At 50.7% G+C, this 17,254-nt stretch overlaps 1 protein-coding gene across 1 annotated transcript; it reads left to right on the forward strand.

Annotated features, from left to right (window-relative positions):
- Positions 1 to 600: 600 nt before the first annotated feature.
- LOC132322437 (serine/threonine-protein kinase PAK 3-like) lies at positions 601 to 15,755 on the forward strand. Its single transcript, XM_059836930.1, has 13 exons — positions 601 to 678; positions 1,254 to 1,395; positions 3,155 to 3,218; positions 4,020 to 4,068; positions 5,385 to 5,494; positions 6,261 to 6,378; positions 7,187 to 7,281; positions 7,740 to 7,908; positions 8,240 to 8,374; positions 10,296 to 10,436; positions 13,127 to 13,173; positions 14,839 to 14,895; positions 15,329 to 15,755. The coding sequence occupies exons 1-13, from the start codon at positions 601 to 603 to the stop codon at positions 15,753 to 15,755; spliced, it is 1,632 nt and encodes a 543-aa protein (XP_059692913.1).
- Positions 15,756 to 17,254: the final 1,499 nt, after the last annotated feature.

A 17,254-nucleotide genomic window follows, 5' to 3' on the forward strand; every position in this document is an offset into this window, starting at 1 on the left:
CTTTCTGTCCTTCCATGGGGGACAGAGGCCTTCCCTTTGAGCTTGAAGCCGATGCAACAGGCCCCATGGTTCTGGTATTTCAGCTGGTGGCCTGCCTTGTGACTGGGTCATCGAGGTATGCTGGCCTTGTCCTCGTCCCGCAGTCCATCTGTAGCTCTTCCATGATCAAATGGCAGGGGCACTTGGAGAACAGAGCCTCTGAGAAGAGGCAGAAATCCTGAGGAGAGAGGGGCCAGAGAACAGGGAGCCATCAGAGCAGGGGAGGGAGGTGGCATTTCCTTCCTGCCACCTGCTGACACTCCTGCTAACTTTTGGGTAGGAACAGCATTGCTAGAGGGCAACGGGGGGTAAGGACTACTTGCAGGCACTGGAAGCACAGAGCCTGGCAGGCTCCAGCATTGAGCACCAGGAAGAACAGCTAGCATGGAAAGGTTAGATCTGGGTAGAGAAGCAGAAGGGAGTAGAGGAATAGAAGTGCTTTTGAGCCTGGAAAAGAGGGAATCTGAGCGTGATGACATGTGCCTGTAAAATTTCTTTTGACCTAATATCAAGGACAAGCTGCAGGCAGAACTGCAGGAAGCTCAGAGGAAGATGAAGGCAATGGAGAAGAGCCACCAAGAAAACATGGAGAGGATGCGCAAGGTCCTGCTGCAGTACAAGCTGGCTGAACTAAAGCAGGTGAGTGAAAGAACAGGAGGCACTGCAGTCACTCCATGAGTGGTCTCTGCCCTTGTTGCCTTTGCCCTGCAGAGCAGCAGGTGGATGGGGGCAACGTGTCTGACTGCCACGCTCTGAGGTCTCCATGGCAGCTGGTCAGAAGGACACTTACTGGGCCACTGAATCTCAGCTGCTGCCCTAGGCAGCAGGGCTTGTGCTTTGGCCGCTGGGCCAGCAATCCTGTGCATGTATTTCTGCTGGCCTCTTAGAGCTCGCTTTGTGTTTTGAGGGGTTTGTTCAGGTGAGCATGGAGACCCACACAGATTCTGAAGCACTTGTCCCTGTCCATGGTGAATGCAGTCCTCAGAAAGGGGTGAAATGTGCAGTTGTTCTTTCCCTTTCCCAGTCTCTACTATGGCTGGCTGTGACAAGCTCTAGTCTCGGACTGCTGTTTGGGTTGTCCTTGAGGAGGAAGACTTGACAGCTCAGCTTGCAGCCTAACACCAGTGTTGTTCCTAAGGGCTTGCCTTTGAAATGCTGTGTCTGGGGCATCTCTGCCAGGCACCTCTCCGACACAACCAAATTTCTTGTCCCAGATGGAAGCAGGATCTGCCATCAAAGCTGCCGCTGCAGCTGCATCCTCGGAAGCAGCCTCCTCTCCGCAGCCTGAAAACCGGAGCATGAGCAGTTTGCCCCGCTGGAGCCAGGAGAGAGAGAAGCAGTTCCTGAAGCTGCTGAGTACGTCCTGGGGATTTCTTGTGCAATCGAGCAGTGTATTATAGTGTGTGTGCCTCAGCATGAGCTGTAGCACATGTTCCTCCTCACTCTGGTGTCAGACAGACATTTTGGACTCCCTACAGAAGCCAGGGTTGTTCTTGGGGGCAGCCAGGGAGCACTTGGGGCGTTTCTCTTGCCTTTGAGGAAAAAGCTGAGAGTGGGAGGACTTTGCCTGAGCTTCCCTGTGCAGTAAAGACAAAAGCAGGGATTGTGTCCAGAACAGCAGTAGGCTGTGACCTAGCCAATGACTCAGGGAAGGTGTGTGTGCTAGTCTGGCCAAACTGATCAGAACATTTGGCTTCCTAGATTCCCTTTAGACTCCTGACTTGTCACCAGTCACTGGAGACAAAATACTTTGAAGAAATTGATTGGCTGTGTGGCTGGTTTAATAATGGTGTTGTTTTCATGACTGTCAATACTTCTACTATTCTTTCTACACTGTGGTTTGATAAGAATTTGACATTTTGGTTAGCCTGAACTCTTTGAAGAGAACATCAGGCAATAGCACAAAGAAGAGAGGAAGAGATCTTTTTCAGTACACCCTACAAGTTAAAAAGTTACATTCTTAGAACAATCCCAATTTATCAGAGAGGAAGAGTTGTTTTCAAAAAGCCCCAAAAAAGGAAAACCAGGACACATTTGTTACAATCCCTGTTTAATATTTTAGACCTGTGCTTAGGAAGATGCATCAGAGACACACATCTGTGTGGCATGGTCAGATAAAAGTGCTCTGAGGCAATTCTCAGAAGGAAGCCTGCAGCCTCTCTGCTGCATGTTCCTCCAGTACCCGGCACTTTGTCACTGCTTGTGCCCACCTGGTAAATAAATATTCTTGGAATACTGAGCATTGGCCTCAATCCCTGCACAGATTCCAGCACTCCAGGAAATCACACCAAGGCCTTAATGATCTTCAGTAGAACTGAATGGCTTCTTACAACTAGGAAGAGCTGCCAGTGCAGTGCTGTCAGAGAATATGGGGTCAGGTTATTCAGAACAGGGCCCAGTTGACTCAGTGTCTGCCATCAGCTGTTGGGACAAAAGGTGGATTGATTGACTCCTCTGTGGGTCTGAATTCAAAAAAAACAATGTTCTGTCTTGAGTGGGGTCAACTGTAGCAGCGAGGGGGTTTAGATGGTGGTTGCTGCTACCTATTTCCCAAAAGGCATTTCCTGTGGAAAAGCCACTTGGGTAAGCATTCAGGAAGGCAGTCAAGTCCACACACGCCACACTCACCACTGCAAGCTCAGTGCACCAAGGCCAAGAGGCCTTTTAGAAGGTCAGCTCCAGCAAGGTTTATTTGAGCACGCCAAAGGGGAACTAGAGACAAAAGATGAGCCATGTCCTCTGCACAATGTTTAAGTAAGGCCTGGTGCAGTGGCGGTACCAAAGGGCAGGGCAAAGGGAATTGGCTCTCAGGGAGGAAAGGGCCATCCACCAGGGGCCACACAACCAGTGAGGAAACAGGGAAAGGAGAAAGCTGGGAAAGTTGGGACATTCCCCTCAAGGCAGCCCTTCAAAGGAGTATGGGAGAATCAGACTCTGTACAGGCCAGAGCTGCCTGTCTTGCTGAGGCTGCTGTTGCTGCTGTTCTCGTTGATGGTATTGTTAGCCAAGTGACCATAAATTGCTCAAAGCCCCAGAGAGTGGAGCTGGGTTTCAGATCTCCTGGAAGTCAGGATCTCTGTTTTGAAGTTTGCTTCTTGCATTTTGTTTCTTTCAGGGCATGTGGTGAGTGTGGGAGATCCGGAGAAGAAGTACGCCAGGTGGAAACGTATTGGCAGTGGGTGAGTGCAGCCACGCTGACTTCTGCAGAACCACAGGCCAGGAATTTTGGTGGTGCAACATCACATGTAAAGTTAGGCAAGCTGCAAGCATCTTCAGACCTTAGCTCCAGATTGTCCCTGTCTCTGTGCTGTGGCCGTACAAGGCATCATCAAAGATAACTGAATGCTGACAATGTCTTGGCTGCCTGAAGGAGCAGGACCTGGAAGCCCTCCTGTCCCTCCAAGATGTAACACCAGTTTGCCTGTTTTCCAAGGATACATGGTTTTGTATGATTCAAAGCCATATGGCCAGACTCATGAATGAAAAAAACCTGAGAGAGCAGCTTCCCACCTGAGAGCTGTCAGATAACAGCTCTCAGTAGAATTTCTCAGCTGTATTGTGCTGGAAACCATATTTGGTGGCCAGGAAAATAAGAAAGGCTGTGTGGCATTGCCTGAGTTTGGCAGGTAGGATCAAAAGAGAGCGGTGAGAAGGCCCAGCAGGACTGTGTGTCTCATTGCCTGGAAAGGCACACCATAGGCACCGACCCAGGAAGGAAAAGGCAAAGAAGAGCCCCGCATGCATCATCTAGTGTGTACATTTGAGATTTGTAGCAGCCCTTTTTCTTCCTGTTGGACCCAGCTTTTCTCTTGGACACTCTGCAGGGCAGAGGGCTACTGGGCTGCTGGGCCATTGGCTGAAGAGCAGACAAACCCCGGTGTTTTAGAGGCACTGCAGGCAGCAGAGAGCTCCTGCCTGGGCTGCCTTTTGCTTCTCAGCACTGAACAACTTCTCTGTTCTTGCCACTGCTCTGTTTCTAGGGGTTTTGGCACTGTTTATAAGGCCTTCAACGCTGCCACAGGACAAGCGGTAAGTGCCCATGCAGATTTTGCAGCTCTTGAGTGCTTTCCCTTGGCATGTGATTTGTGGCCAGAGTTTTGGGCCGCCTGTCTTTGCTGCAAAGGCTGTCCCGCAGGAGCATCCTGTATAGAGGCTGGCTGCAGAATGCATTTTGGAGAGACTTTGTCCTTTCTACTTACCTGAATGGATGTGAAGATGGCAGTGGTGTATTTCCGTAAAAGGACACCCTAGCTTGGACTTACTGGATAAATATGCATAGATTAGCTGATGGCAAGAGCTGTCATTCTGGCCCAATTCCTCTTAAGGCCAGGTTCAGAGACAGATAGTATTTCCCTTTGTTTTCCATCACGTGGTTCCGTTTGAAAATATAATGCAAGACCTAAAGAAGGAGAGATCTTGTGTCGAGCACAGTTTTGCCTTTACTCCTAGGGAACCTAGTTCACATACACAGACACCCACACCAACACAAACACGAACAGATAAATGAGAAGTTGATGAAGAGCCTTAAGTAATACAACCTTATGTTGATCCTGTGTTGGTGACATTTCACTATGGAAATGCTGTTAGTACTGAAAGGACATGGAGGTGTTTTAAAGAATCACGCTGCTCTTTGAGGCTAAAAGTTCAGAGTTCAGAATTCTGGTTTTTGGTTCTCAGGAAATACATTCCATCTTCCTGACTAGTAAGGAATTAGATAAGGTAGTTCCTTCTCCACCAGTGGTGCTGAGATCAGGTACTTCCCTTGGAGGGAGGTCCAGGAGGTGTCCGAAAGCCCTAAGCCCTGTACTTAAAAGCTGGGATGCATCCATCGTGTACCATAAAGAGGGTTATTCATTGCTAAACACATGAAATAATTTCAAGTCTAAGCCATGGTCAAGATTGACCTTCAGAGTTACAAAACCCAAACTGCAGAAGTTAGGATGTGCTAAGATTGTATCTTTACTTTGAGTCGCTTTGGAGTTCTGTTTTGGACAGCATTTTCCCCATCATGTTTGTGCGTGTTTATTTGGCACACAATAGGAATGGCAGCTGTCGCTGAAACGCTGCTCAAAGCCCCTAGAAATGCTACCGCATTTTCAGTGGTTTCAATTTGTCTTCACAGGACCAAAATTACTTTTGGCTTGCCAGACATGTGCAAATGATAGTAGTAGTGCTAAACAAAGTCTATTTGAGAAGTCTGGGGGTGCAGAGAGTGCTGTTAGCGCTTTGTGGTTGGTGGTCTAGAGTCCCTTTTGACCAAGGTGACAAGGCATCCAGGCCTGTGAGTGCACAGAGAAAGAGGCTCTGGTGATGTCTGTCCCTAAGAGCCTTTAATGTCATCGTAGGTGGCCGTAAAGCAACTTAATCTCCAGCACCAGGGCTGTGAGGACGTGTTAAAGGAAATCCTGGTCATGCGAAAAAATAAGAACCCCAATATTGTCACCTACTTTGAAAGGTAAGTAGTTCTGGCAGAAAATGGATCTTTCAATGAACATCAATCCACTCCTGTATTAGACATGGGAGGAGATTGCATTTTGTTGCCAGGAATGGTTCCTGGCATAAACAGCTTGAAGATTGGTCTCAGAAACCTGGCTCTCTTACTAAGGCAGCAGCCTGTATGTTCACTGGCTGCATGTTGTTTTGCTCTTTTGGGACGTGATTTTTTCCAAGTGTCAGAGGAGAAGTGCTGAGAAAGCATCCGCGAAATTATTTCCCTTGCGCTGTTCCCACTATTTTCCATTGCCTTGCATGCCAAAAGACTAGCATGGGAGTCACTTGCAAGGTTGCCAATAGTTTTTCCTGTTTCTGACTGTTCTTCCTGCAAGGTTTTCCAAAGGGTGATGGCAGTGCTGCACACCCACCTGCCCTGAGTAAAAGGTGTGAAATCTGTGTCTCCTTGCTGCTGGAGTTCATGGTGCAATTTGTGTATGAAGATGAGGAAGCAGCTGCTGGGATGTGTCCACTTCCAGATTTATCTTTGCCCTCACAAAACTGCCTTTTCCCCCTGCTTGCCACCTAAGCCGTCTCCTTTTCCGTGGATTTGCCTTGCTCATTGAGGCGGCACAGTTGGCAGGCACTGGGTAGCCTGGCTGGAGTGTGAATTCATTTGATTCTGTCTTCATTTAGCAGTGACCTGGAAACAAAACTCAGCTGTAGTCTTTCTTCCATACGGCAATTTAGCTGTGCACATTCATCTCCATGCTGTTGCTTTCATCTTGCAGCTACCTTGTCAATGAGGCTGTCCTGCTGGTGTTGGAATATATGGATGGAGGCTCCTTAGCTGATGTGGTCTGCATGAGGAGGATGGCTGTAGGACACATAGCAACAGTGTGTCGGGAGGTAAGGGATCCCGCTTGTGCTTGGGATGGCTTGGACGGGCTCGTCCTTGGAAAGCGTGGCTAAGGCAGAGATTCCATGTTCAGAGTTTTCTTTCTGGGTTGCTCTTACGCTTCAGAGAAGAAGGAGCATCTGCACTGAACTGCCTTTAGGTGTCCTTGCCCTTACGGTAGTCTGTTCTTTACTCTTATCTACCTTTGTTGAACTCCCTGTCTCTTTTTCATTTTAATTTTCTGTTCTGCCCTGTTGCTCTCCAAGCCTTTATCCAGAACCTTTCTGCATTGCCTGCTTTGCCTGTAAGCACAAAGGTGCTGGTGTGTGAGTATAAAACCAGTGGCAAAGCCAAAGAGAGACTCATCTGTCACAGGTCTCCAGAGACGGCATGGTGCTTGTTGCTGAACACTGACAAATGAGCTACGTCTAAGTCTTCTGTTAAGGCAGCCATAGAAGCCCTGTCCTGCAGTCTCCCACCCAAGAGTGATCCCCTTTGTACCCAGTGCAGGGACTTTTTCTCCTTTGGAAAACCGTTCTTCGTCCTCTAGAGGGGAGAGCGCATCCACTACAGCAGTGGTCATTCTGACTGGCTTTGCAGGGGACAGTCTCGAGGAGAGACTGATGTTTCCCCCTCAAAATCTTATGTGCCTCCTTTGGAAAGATCCTGCTCTCCTAGTGTTGCAGCAGCAAGCTCTTCCTCTTGCCAGCACTCACTGCTCCTTTGAGATCTGGGAATCTTCAGGAGCAGCCTCCTTTTGCGAGTGATGTGATCAGATCAGGGTAACTTTTGGCCTCCCGTTTCTTTTTTCTCTTGCAGTGCCTGCAAGGCCTGGCTTTCCTTCATGCCAACCAGGTGATCCACAGAGACATCAAGAGTGACAACATCCTTCTGGGCCGGGATGGCTCCGTCAAGTTGGGTGGGTATTCCCAGTCAGGCGCAGCTCTCCAGGGAGGTGGTGTGGGGCTGCTTGGGAGTGGCTGCCGGGTGGCAGCAGTTGGTGCTGGTGAGAGGGCAGGGAGCACTCTGCAATGCCAGGGTGCAGCTGTATGGTGCTGAGTGGTCTAGAGAGCAACAAGGTGTCAAGAGTAACTTTGGTTTGTGTGTGTTCCTTCCAAAGGGAGGGAGTTACAGTGTAAAAATTCAGTGCAATGAGGATAAGCCACTGTGGAAATGGTGGGTGGGGTTTTTACATGGACAATTGCCCATGTCCTTGGCCGCAGCCCTGAGGAAAGAGAGCCCAGCTGCGTTTGCAGTTCCATTCAGCACTGCATTCTGGGACTGAGAGTGAGGAACCCTTTTCCTTGGTTTCCTACTTGAAGCAGTGTTTGTTTTTCTCCTCAGCTGATTTTGGCCTCTGTGCTCTGCTCAGCCCTGAGCAGAGTAAACGGAAGTCGATGGTCGGGACCCCCTGCTGGATGGCACCCGAGGTGGTGAGAGGAGAGCCATACGGCCCCAAAGTGGACACCTGGTCCCTTGGCATCGTGGGAATAGAAATGGCCAAAGGAGAGGCTCCTTATATTCGGGAAACCAGTGACAGGGTAAGGTGCAAATAGGCTCAGAGAGCTGTGCCCGTCTGGTCCCTGTCCATTAGACAAAATTCCATTCCCACAGCTTGAAGTGGCTTCCACCAGGGCCCAAGTCTAAAAATTTTCCTGGGGCTCCCATCAGCTGTCAAGGCACGACCTGGTGCAGCTTGGAATAGCTGGGGCTGCACTGGGACTTTCTTCCTTTGGGAGAGAAGGCTCATCTCTAACCGTCTGCAAAGGCAAGAACTTGCCACTGCAGACTAGAGCTGAAAAGATGGGGTCTAGGTGAGCCCTGAAGGATATGGAAGAATCACGTAGAGTCTCATGTTTCCTTTTGCTTCAGGCTAATTACCTGATAGCCAAGCGAGGGGTGCCAAATCTGCACAAGCTCAAGCTACCCCCTGGCTTGTGTGAATTTCTGGGCTGCTGCCTGCAGATGGATGCGGACAGGCGAGGCTCTGCCAAGGAACTTCTGCAGGTACAAGGCAAAGGGGCTGCCGGACAAACAGCTGTTGCTGTCAGGGTTTGCTCCTCAGCAAAACTCCAGGGAATGAGATGGGCCCCCCACAAAGTAACCTCCACTCCAGTTGGTTTTCAAATGGGAACCAAGTAGGATCCAAGAGTGCTTGAGGTTTGAGAAGGGATCAGTGAAGGTCATCAAGTCCAACACCCAAGCAACCAGCAAGGACATCTCCAAGTAGATCAGGTTGCTCAGAGTCCCATCCAAGCGGACCTTGAATGTTGCTGGGCTTGGGGCTCCTCCCAGCTCTCTGGGCTGTTTGTGTCAGTGTTTCAGCACTCTCCTCATGAACAGTTTCTTCCTTAGAGCCAATCTGAATCGAGCGTCTTTTAGCTTAAAAGGGTTCCCTCTTGTCCTCTTGCAATTGGCCCTGCTCCAAGATATGTCCCCATTGTTCTTAGAAGCCCCTACAATTATTGAGAGGTCTCTTTGGGGTTTGCTCTTCTCCAGGCTAAACAAGCCCAACTCTCACAGCTGTTCCTCAGAGGAGAACTCCCACCTTCTGGTCATTTCTGTGGCCCTCTTTTGCTCTCGGCTGGAGCATTCAGGTTTACATGGTAGTAAAGGAACTGAAGTATTGCAATGCCAGGGAAAGGGAACTTGAAGAACACAATGAAAGCAATCCCTGCCAAGTGGTTTTAGATTGATCTGTAAAAGGCAGGGGCTTTGCGGGGGCTCACTGGGGGCATCCGAAGGCACCCAGCTTGTCCCTCCCAGCCCACTCTTAGAGGTTTCTGCCAGCCAAACGGGGACAGCTGTGCAGGATTTGTGCCAGCCCCATGTGCTGCCTGGCCAGGTCAAGACGATGAGAAGGGCTGTGGCTTTGCTGCCAGGTTTTGTGGCAAACAAGGAGCTGGTGACCGGGCCGCTTCCTTGCCTGTGCCTGCTGTGAAGGAAGATGCCAGCCAGCACAGGAGGGGGGGCATGCCGAGGCAGACGCCGCTCTTCCTGCAAGCCAGAGCTGAGCACATCTGCGCCCTGCTGCTTGTGTCCTTGCTCCTGGCTTGCTGCTGTAAACTTGCATGTCCAGCATCCTGAGAACAACATGTGGGATCAATACTTTTCAGAGCTCTTGGGAGTCTCTTGAGGAATGCCTTATGCTCCACATCTCCCTTGGACACCCATATAGCCCATGTCTCAAATATCAAAGAGGAGTAAAAGAATAAGTCTGTAGACTTTCCTGAAAGGAACAAAACCTTTGGACAGCAAGCAGCAATCCCTCAGTGATATCAGGACCAAAATCCCAGGAAGTGATGACACCTTGAGGAATGGACTAGTGCACTTCTGGGCCATGTTTCCTGCAATAGCAGCATCCTGGACTGCTGAAGGCAGATTGGCTGATGGTGCTCTCAGTCCGATGTCTGTGTATTTCTGGGGGCTAGATGAATTCAGCTTGACCCTGTTAGGAACTCAGATTTTAAAAGAATGGTTCCTTTTTCCTTTGTCTCTTTTAATTTGGGTTGTTTTGTTTCTTTTTCCCTTTGGGCAGCATCCATTTCTCCAATCAGCGGAGCCTCTCTTAAGCCTCTTCTGACAGGCTGATTGCTGTCATCCCTGCAGCAAAGTAATGCAGGAAGCAAAGGTGATGACAAGGCCACTTCAGCACTTGGAGACCAGAGCCTCTGAGAGCAGGTAGAAATCCTGAGGAGAGAGGGGCCAGGAAACAGGCAGCCATCAGAGCAGGAAAGCAGGCATCTTCTTTTCTCCCACCTGCTGATCCTCCATCTGAATTTCTGCTTAGGATAGCATTTCTGGAGAGCACAAAGTCACTACTGATGTGCACTTTTCAGGTGGGTGGTGTGAGGCATGAAGCTTCCACTGATTTTTTGGGGCAGCTTGGCTGGGACTTCATGTGGAAGTGCCTTCCTCCCCTCACCAGGAGCCGGAAGGGCAGCGTTTGGAGGCACAGCAGCGGCTGGCACAAGGGGCAAACTTCCTTGCAGAGGTACAGAAGGAGCAGGAGAAGAGGCTGCTTGAGATGAAGCAGGAAGTTGCCAGCATGCAAGCTGTACAAGAAGAGGTATGAAGCAGAGCAAGTCAAAAGGCAAAAGGTGTAAAAAGAGAGCTTGTGTGTTGTTTTGGACTCCTCTGCCCTCCTTATGGGCACTGTTTCTCTGGACACTGTCTGTCAGGGTGGCATTGTCTCTTAGCTGGCCCTTGGGAAACAGTGCTGGAGAGACCTTGGTGCCAGGAGGCGGGAAAGCACCGGTCAGGTGAGAGGCTACCAGAGTGCAGGTTTGAGGAAGGCAGGGATGGTGTTTCAGGCCCAAATGGAATGGGGAAGCCAGAGCTTTGTCTCAGAAGGAGGGAGGTCCCACAGGAACCCCCCTGCAGAGCCAGGCTAGAGCTGTGGGAGCGGGCTGGCTGAGGAGGTGCCTGAAGCTGCTGAGTACGTCCTGTGTATTGTTCTTTGTCTGACTGAGTAGTGTATGGTGTGTGTGCCTCAGCATGAGCTGTAGCACATGTATCTCCTCTCTTTGGTGTTGGGAGAGACATTTTGGACTCCCTTCGGAAGCATTGTGGTGCTTGGATGCAGGCAGGGAGCACTTGGGCGTTCCTTTTGCCTTTGAGGCAAAGGCTGGGTGTGGCTGGGCTTTGCCTGAGCTTTCCTGTGCAGTAAAGTCAAAAGCAGGGATTGTTTTGTGAGTAGCAGAAGGCTGTGACCTAGCCAATGTGATGGTGTGTGTGCTTGTCTGGCCAAACTGATGAGAACAGTTGGCTTCCTAGATTCCTTTCAGACTCCTGACTTGTCACCAGTCATTGGAGACAAAATACTTCAGAGAAATTGCTTGGCTGGTTTAATCCTGGTGTTGTTTACTAAGACTGTACTTCTCTTATTCCTTCTCCAGACCACGTTGGCCCCTTGCCGTCTAAATCCCCACTCTAAGGACTTTTCAAATGAAAACAAAGGAATGGAAACAAATGACCAGGACCACTTCAGGATTGCTTTTTGCAATGGCAGCTTGGAGCTGGACTCACAATAGTAATCCTATACAAGCTCAAGCCTGTTGGAAGATTCCCTTCCTTGTCAGCCAGGGCATAAGGCTCTACACTCCCTTGAGAACTGGCCATTCTTTCTTAAAGATGGAAAGTCCACCACCCAAAGGGCATCCTTGTTTGGTTTGGAATTGGGAACGATCTCCATCCATTATCAGCTCCAACATACACTGCCTTTGGAATGCTGCCCATTGGCCAGTTTTTGCCCAGCCCGTGGACTTGGGGATGAGGAAAAAAGTGCAATTGCATTTCCATTGAAAACCCAGTGAAGAGCAGGGCAGCCTGTGAGAGACGGTCTGAAGTTCCTCTCATTTGCCTCACAACCGTCTCAAGGACAGGCATCGGGACCCTGAGGAGCCTGATGGGAATTCTGGCCTGCCGGTGGTGGATGAACGCCAAACATCCTGAGGCCCCTGAGCAGAGCTCTGGCCTGCCAAGAGATTGTTCGCAGCTGTGTCTACTGTGACTGCTCCTAGCAGGGCCTGCCAGGGGGCGAGGCGCCCCATATGCTTGAACCTGCTTGGTGACCATAGCCCAGGAATTTTGCCACCTCTTGGCCTGGTTGGACTTTTCTGGGGTCACCTTTGGTGGTCCAAAGAAGACCCGCATCTACTTTTCAGCCAGCGTGGCAGACCGACTGAGATGGAAGAAGCCTCTCTCTCAAGGACTGAGACATGAGAGCCCTATACAGAGAAGCTCCCCCCTCCCAAGGACTGAGACTGAAACCCCTAACAAGGGGGAGGTGTGTGGGGGAGCCGACCAAAAAAAAGGGACATATTTGCCTGCAAGTGTGGCCATTGGAGCAAGAAGACAATGGTCCTTGCCTACTGCTCAGAACATGGACTACCTGTTACATCTCTTCTTTATTGTCTCTTTTTCCCCCTCAACGATTTCAATAGACTTACTTCAAGATCTCTTCCCCCCTTCAGCAATGGACTTTATTAGAACCTTGAGATAACCAGAACCTTTGAGATCTTACCTTGGGAAAGGGCTATAAGTGGGCCTATTAGCTAAGGGAGGGAGAAGAAAGCTGAGAAGCAAGAAAAAACTGGCAAGGATCTCTCTCCAAGGCTGTAAGCAAGGAGACCAGGAGAAGTGAGGAATGGAAGAAAGACAAGGAGAGAACTTTGCAGCTGGACAAAGTATTTTTAGAAAGTTGAAGTCATTGTAACTTTTCAAGAATAGTATTATGTTGATTTATTGTGGCCAATAGTTAGGGGAAAAGAAGTCTAAAGAGGTAGGACGTGTATGAAAGGTCAGCCATGTTGGTTAATGAAGAGTTGTCATCTGAGACTGCTTGTGGTCTCTGCTTTGTGTGGGGACTGCCTCGACAGAGACACTCCCCAGAGTGACTAGGCGAACTCCTTTGGCTGGACTCCGAGGACTTTGTCTTTCTATGTTTGCTAGCTATACCCCCTCTCTGTATCTCTCTCCCCCTTTATCTTTTTCCTCTCCCTAAATCTGTCTATCGCATTTGCTGTGTTCATTCAATAAAGGTGCATTTGTTTTGATTAATACTGAAATCCCCAGTGTGTTGTGTTTTGCACTCTGAGATCAGTAAAAAGAACCATCATGACTGCTCTCTTGTATGAGTGGATCTTGCCACAGCCAAAACATCCCGTGCAGATGCAGGCTTTCAGCAGAGCACATCGATGCTTTTGGTTCCTGCTCCATGTAGCTGGCACATCCCCCCTGTGACTGCCCCCCCCCCAGGGGGCCATGGCTAATAGGTTCAAGGCTCTGCAAGTGCAACGAAGAAGGTGGGCATGTCTGCTGGCAGTACAGGAGAGCAGAGAGGAAAGCGCCTGGCAGGACCCTGGCCAGCAAGGCAAAGCACCTGCTGCACCTGCTCTTTTTCATCAGATAAGGACTGGTGGGTGACACCACGCTTGGGGTTGTCTGGGGCCCATAAGTCATGAAAAGTCTCTCTGCTTGAGTGGCTTTGTCCCTCTTCCTGTGCCTTGTGTTGCCCCTGTGCTCCGCCGTATTTGCCCAGGGTTGTGTAGCTGTGTGGCACAGCTAAAGTGCAGGAGAGCTTCATTTGTCTGCCCTTTGAGGTGGCTGCTCACAGCAGCCTTTTCAATCTGCAAGCTCCGTCTGGAGAGTAAATTCCCTCCATGTTTGGTCCCGGAGGCCAGGGCCTGTCGTGTGCTGTCCCAGGTGGCACTGAGGGCTGCCCGGTGCCTCAGGCTGGTGTGACCCCAGCACAAACAAGAGGAGACAGTGGCAGGTGCTTGTTTCCAAAGTCACATTATTCAGAGGCAATGCGCCGTGTGTGTCCTTTGTCCTGGCCAGCCCCAGACCTGGGGATCCGATGCTGGCACTGCTGCTGCAGCTGAAGGCAGCGAGGATTTGGTGGTTGGTTTCCATCCCAGCAGAACTGGTCACTTATGAAGCCGGGTGCTGATGGTACCCTGAAGATCTCTGAGCTGCATGGCTGTGAGGGAACTGTCCCTTGTTGTTATTCTCCATCAGGGAAAGCTGTGCTTGCCAGGTTTGAGTCAACAGAGCAAACAGGGACTGAGTGAGTCTCTTCTATCTGTGTCTGCTAAGAGCGGTGACCTTTGAGATTAAGTGGCACAAAGTCAATTGCTTGTGGTCCCTCTGTGAATCCCCATGTTTGGTAATGCTGCTTCTTTGGTAAATCTGCCTGTAGCACAGTAGCAGGGCAAAAAGCCTCTGCACTCTGCAGGTGCTATAAGCTGCCATTGATGCACACAAAAACTGCATGTTCTCTTTATGAGGGAGAGAAGAACTGGTTTAGCAGTGAGAGACATGGAATTATTCCTCTGATCTTTCCTTCTGTCTCATATAGGCAGATCTCTGTGGGTCACAGGTGTGCTCCTGACTGGAAGCAAACGGGGAAATCCTTGGCACCATAGCCTGGTGGGGGCCATGAGATGCAGGGACCGAGCAGGAGCCTGGCCCTGGATGGGCTCACCTGCAAAGTGTGGGCAGGCTGTGTCTTGGAGGTAGGTGCCACAGGCAAATCCATCAGTTTTCCCTCTCCGGTGGCCAGGTCACGGAGGATGTTCTCCGGTTTGATCTCCTAGTGCAGGACCCCACAGCTGCTGCAGTGATGCACGGCCTCAGCACCTGGAGGAACAGCCCCTGCACCACCTTCTCTGACACGGAGCCCCCAAGGCAGAATGAAATCAAAGAGGTCCTGCGACCACTCAGGGCACTCCATCACTAACAAGAAGTTGTTAAGGAGCTCACACCAATCCGAGAGCTGAACAACACCATGGAACCCAGTGGACACCTTGTCCAGCCCCTCCATCTCCCTGGGTTCATGGGTTCCGTCGGGCCGCAAGAAGACCACAATGCCGTCCGTGGCGCTAATGCCGTGCCAGGGGTCTGGAACCCCTCACCCAGCCCAGGATGCTCCGAGCCCTCCACTCTGCTCACGCCTGCTCTCCCTCCAGGCATCCTGGCGGCTTCCACGCTGTCAGGCCTCAGTTTACCCTGCCCGTCACGTGCCGGTTTGTGCCACTGGCCCTGGTCACTCACCAGCTCCCCCTAATAGCGGATGCAATCCCGTGGAACACTTTTGATGGCCAGCCGCGAGCCAAGGGGAGAGAAGGGCTGAACGCAGATCTCACCCTGCCAAGCCCCGTCCTCCCCCTCTGCCGCCCTCCTACCTCCTCTGCCCCCCTGCCAGCCCCTCCGTGCTGTTACATTTTAGTTCAGTGTTACACTCTGTCTCACCCCTCGAAAATGTACGGTTTATTCTAAGTCTGTGATCCTCCCTTGAAGTATCATGCATCTGTAATCCCATTGGCCCAAGTCTTATTCCGTTCCCCCTTTGAATCTCCCTGTGAAGATCTGCGAGGCAGGCGAGACACGGCCTTGGCCCATTTTCTCCCTAGGCTCTCCCTCTCTCCCCTCCCTTCCCCTTCCCCCCTTCTCTCTCAGAAACCATGCTGCTCCCGAGGGTGGCACCCCCAATAAACGTTCATCTCATAAGCAGGCTCAGAAGCCGTGTGGAATCTCCTTGCCTGCCTGCTGCTACCAGCGAACGTACAGCTTAGGGGGCGCCGGGGGACTCCGCAGGGAGCCTCGAACCAACCGCAACACCCCTCCTCCCACCGGGGCCCCGTCCGCCGCCACGTCCCCGAGTAGACGCTGCCATTCGAAGGCGCGGCGCAGCAGCAGTGAACCCAGAGGAATCGCTCTTGCAGGGCCTCCTGCGCTTTCCCTGCGGGCAAGATGCGGCTGTCAACATTCGGGCCAGGGCCGGGAACGGTCCCCGACCTCCCCACTCCAGCCCCCCAAGCGCCCCGGGCAGGGCATCCCCATTGGAAGGGGGCACCTGCGGCTCGGGCGGGCGGCTGCTCTGTAGAGCGGCGGAGCTCGGGCCGGGGAAAGCGCTGCCGACTCCTCTATGGACTCACTTCACCATTTGAGCAATACTGCAGCAGCCCGCAGATCATGAAACAAAAAGGGAGAAATCACCCACTTGCAAGAACGCCCAGAGCGTGCAGTGAAAAGAGGAAAAAAATGGACCCTTGCCCAAATTCCAGACTTAGATGAAACTCAAATGAAAAAATAAGGACGCTTGCATGAGTTTGCAGACTATGCAAAAAAATGATAATGAAAAAACACTTTCATGAGTTCTTAGATTGTACAGCAAAATAGGGGGGATAAAGGGATACCTGCACAAATCTACAGACTCTACAAGAGTAAAAGGCACACCTGCATGTGTTTGCAGACTCTACAATTGCAGAGAACAAAGAAAGGATGCCTACACACACCATGCTGGGCAGGAGACATCCACTTTTTAGCTGAAGCTGTTGGCAGGAGCTTTACCAAACATTTGGCATCTCCATGCCATTTTTCTTTCAATATGCTGCCCCAACAAAAAAACTTCTATATACCCATCGAACCATTAACAACTCTGCAGGATGACACCAACAAATAAGCGCTGCCAACTGCTCGATGCTTTCACTTTATCATTTTACCAGTGGTGCTTGAGTCTGCAGGCCAGGAAACAAAATAGAACAAGAACCCACTTGCACAAGTACCCTGACTGTGCAAGGAAAGGGGGAAAAGGGCACACCCGCAGTAATTGGCCAACTGTATAGGAAGAAGGCAAAAATAAAAAACACCCGCACATGTCTGCAAACCTTACAATTGCAGAGGCAAAAAAAATGGATGCCTGCATTTGGCCAACGACTTTACAACATCAGGTGACAAAAAGGACTCCTTTGGCAGGGCACACACTTCCTCAAAGCAGTGCTAAGCCCTCTTACAGTGCATAACCAAGAGCTCAGAAGATCCAAGAGTAACACAGAACAGGCACCAAGCCCACACACCCTGTACTTTGGCCACCAAGGCTTCTGACTAAAACTAGTTCCCTAAATTGCAATGCCTGTCATTCCTGCCCATTCCCTACATGGCTAACATCAACCAGCACATCGTAGGATTCACCGAAAGAAGAACGATTTTTTAGTGAGGAAAAAATGACAACTAACAAACCACCCATATGTGTTTGCATGACACTGGAGCAGCGTTTGTGTTGTCAATATGGCAGGGACACGTCCTGTGCACGGGGCAGTGCCCATGTCCTGTGCATGGCAGGGGGTGCCCTTGGAGCAGCCCTCACGGTGTGGGTGCAGCCATGGGTGCGTTTACCCGTTCTCTCCACTTCCACCAGCTCCCAAGTCAGCCCTTCTCCTGAAAAAGTTCTCAGTCCAGCACTGAGCTCCTGGTGCCTTTGCGAAAACTCACTCCCTTCAGCTTTTGGGAAACCTGCAAGTTCAGATTCCTCCTTGGATGTGGGTTCTAAATCTCTGTCATGCCCATTTTAGATATGTGCTGCACAGTACTGCATTTTTCAGT

Source organism: Haemorhous mexicanus, chromosome Z (assembly GCF_027477595.1).
Source record: "Haemorhous mexicanus isolate bHaeMex1 chromosome Z, bHaeMex1.pri, whole genome shotgun sequence".
Classification (NCBI taxonomy): Eukaryota; Metazoa; Chordata; class Aves; order Passeriformes; family Fringillidae; genus Haemorhous; species Haemorhous mexicanus.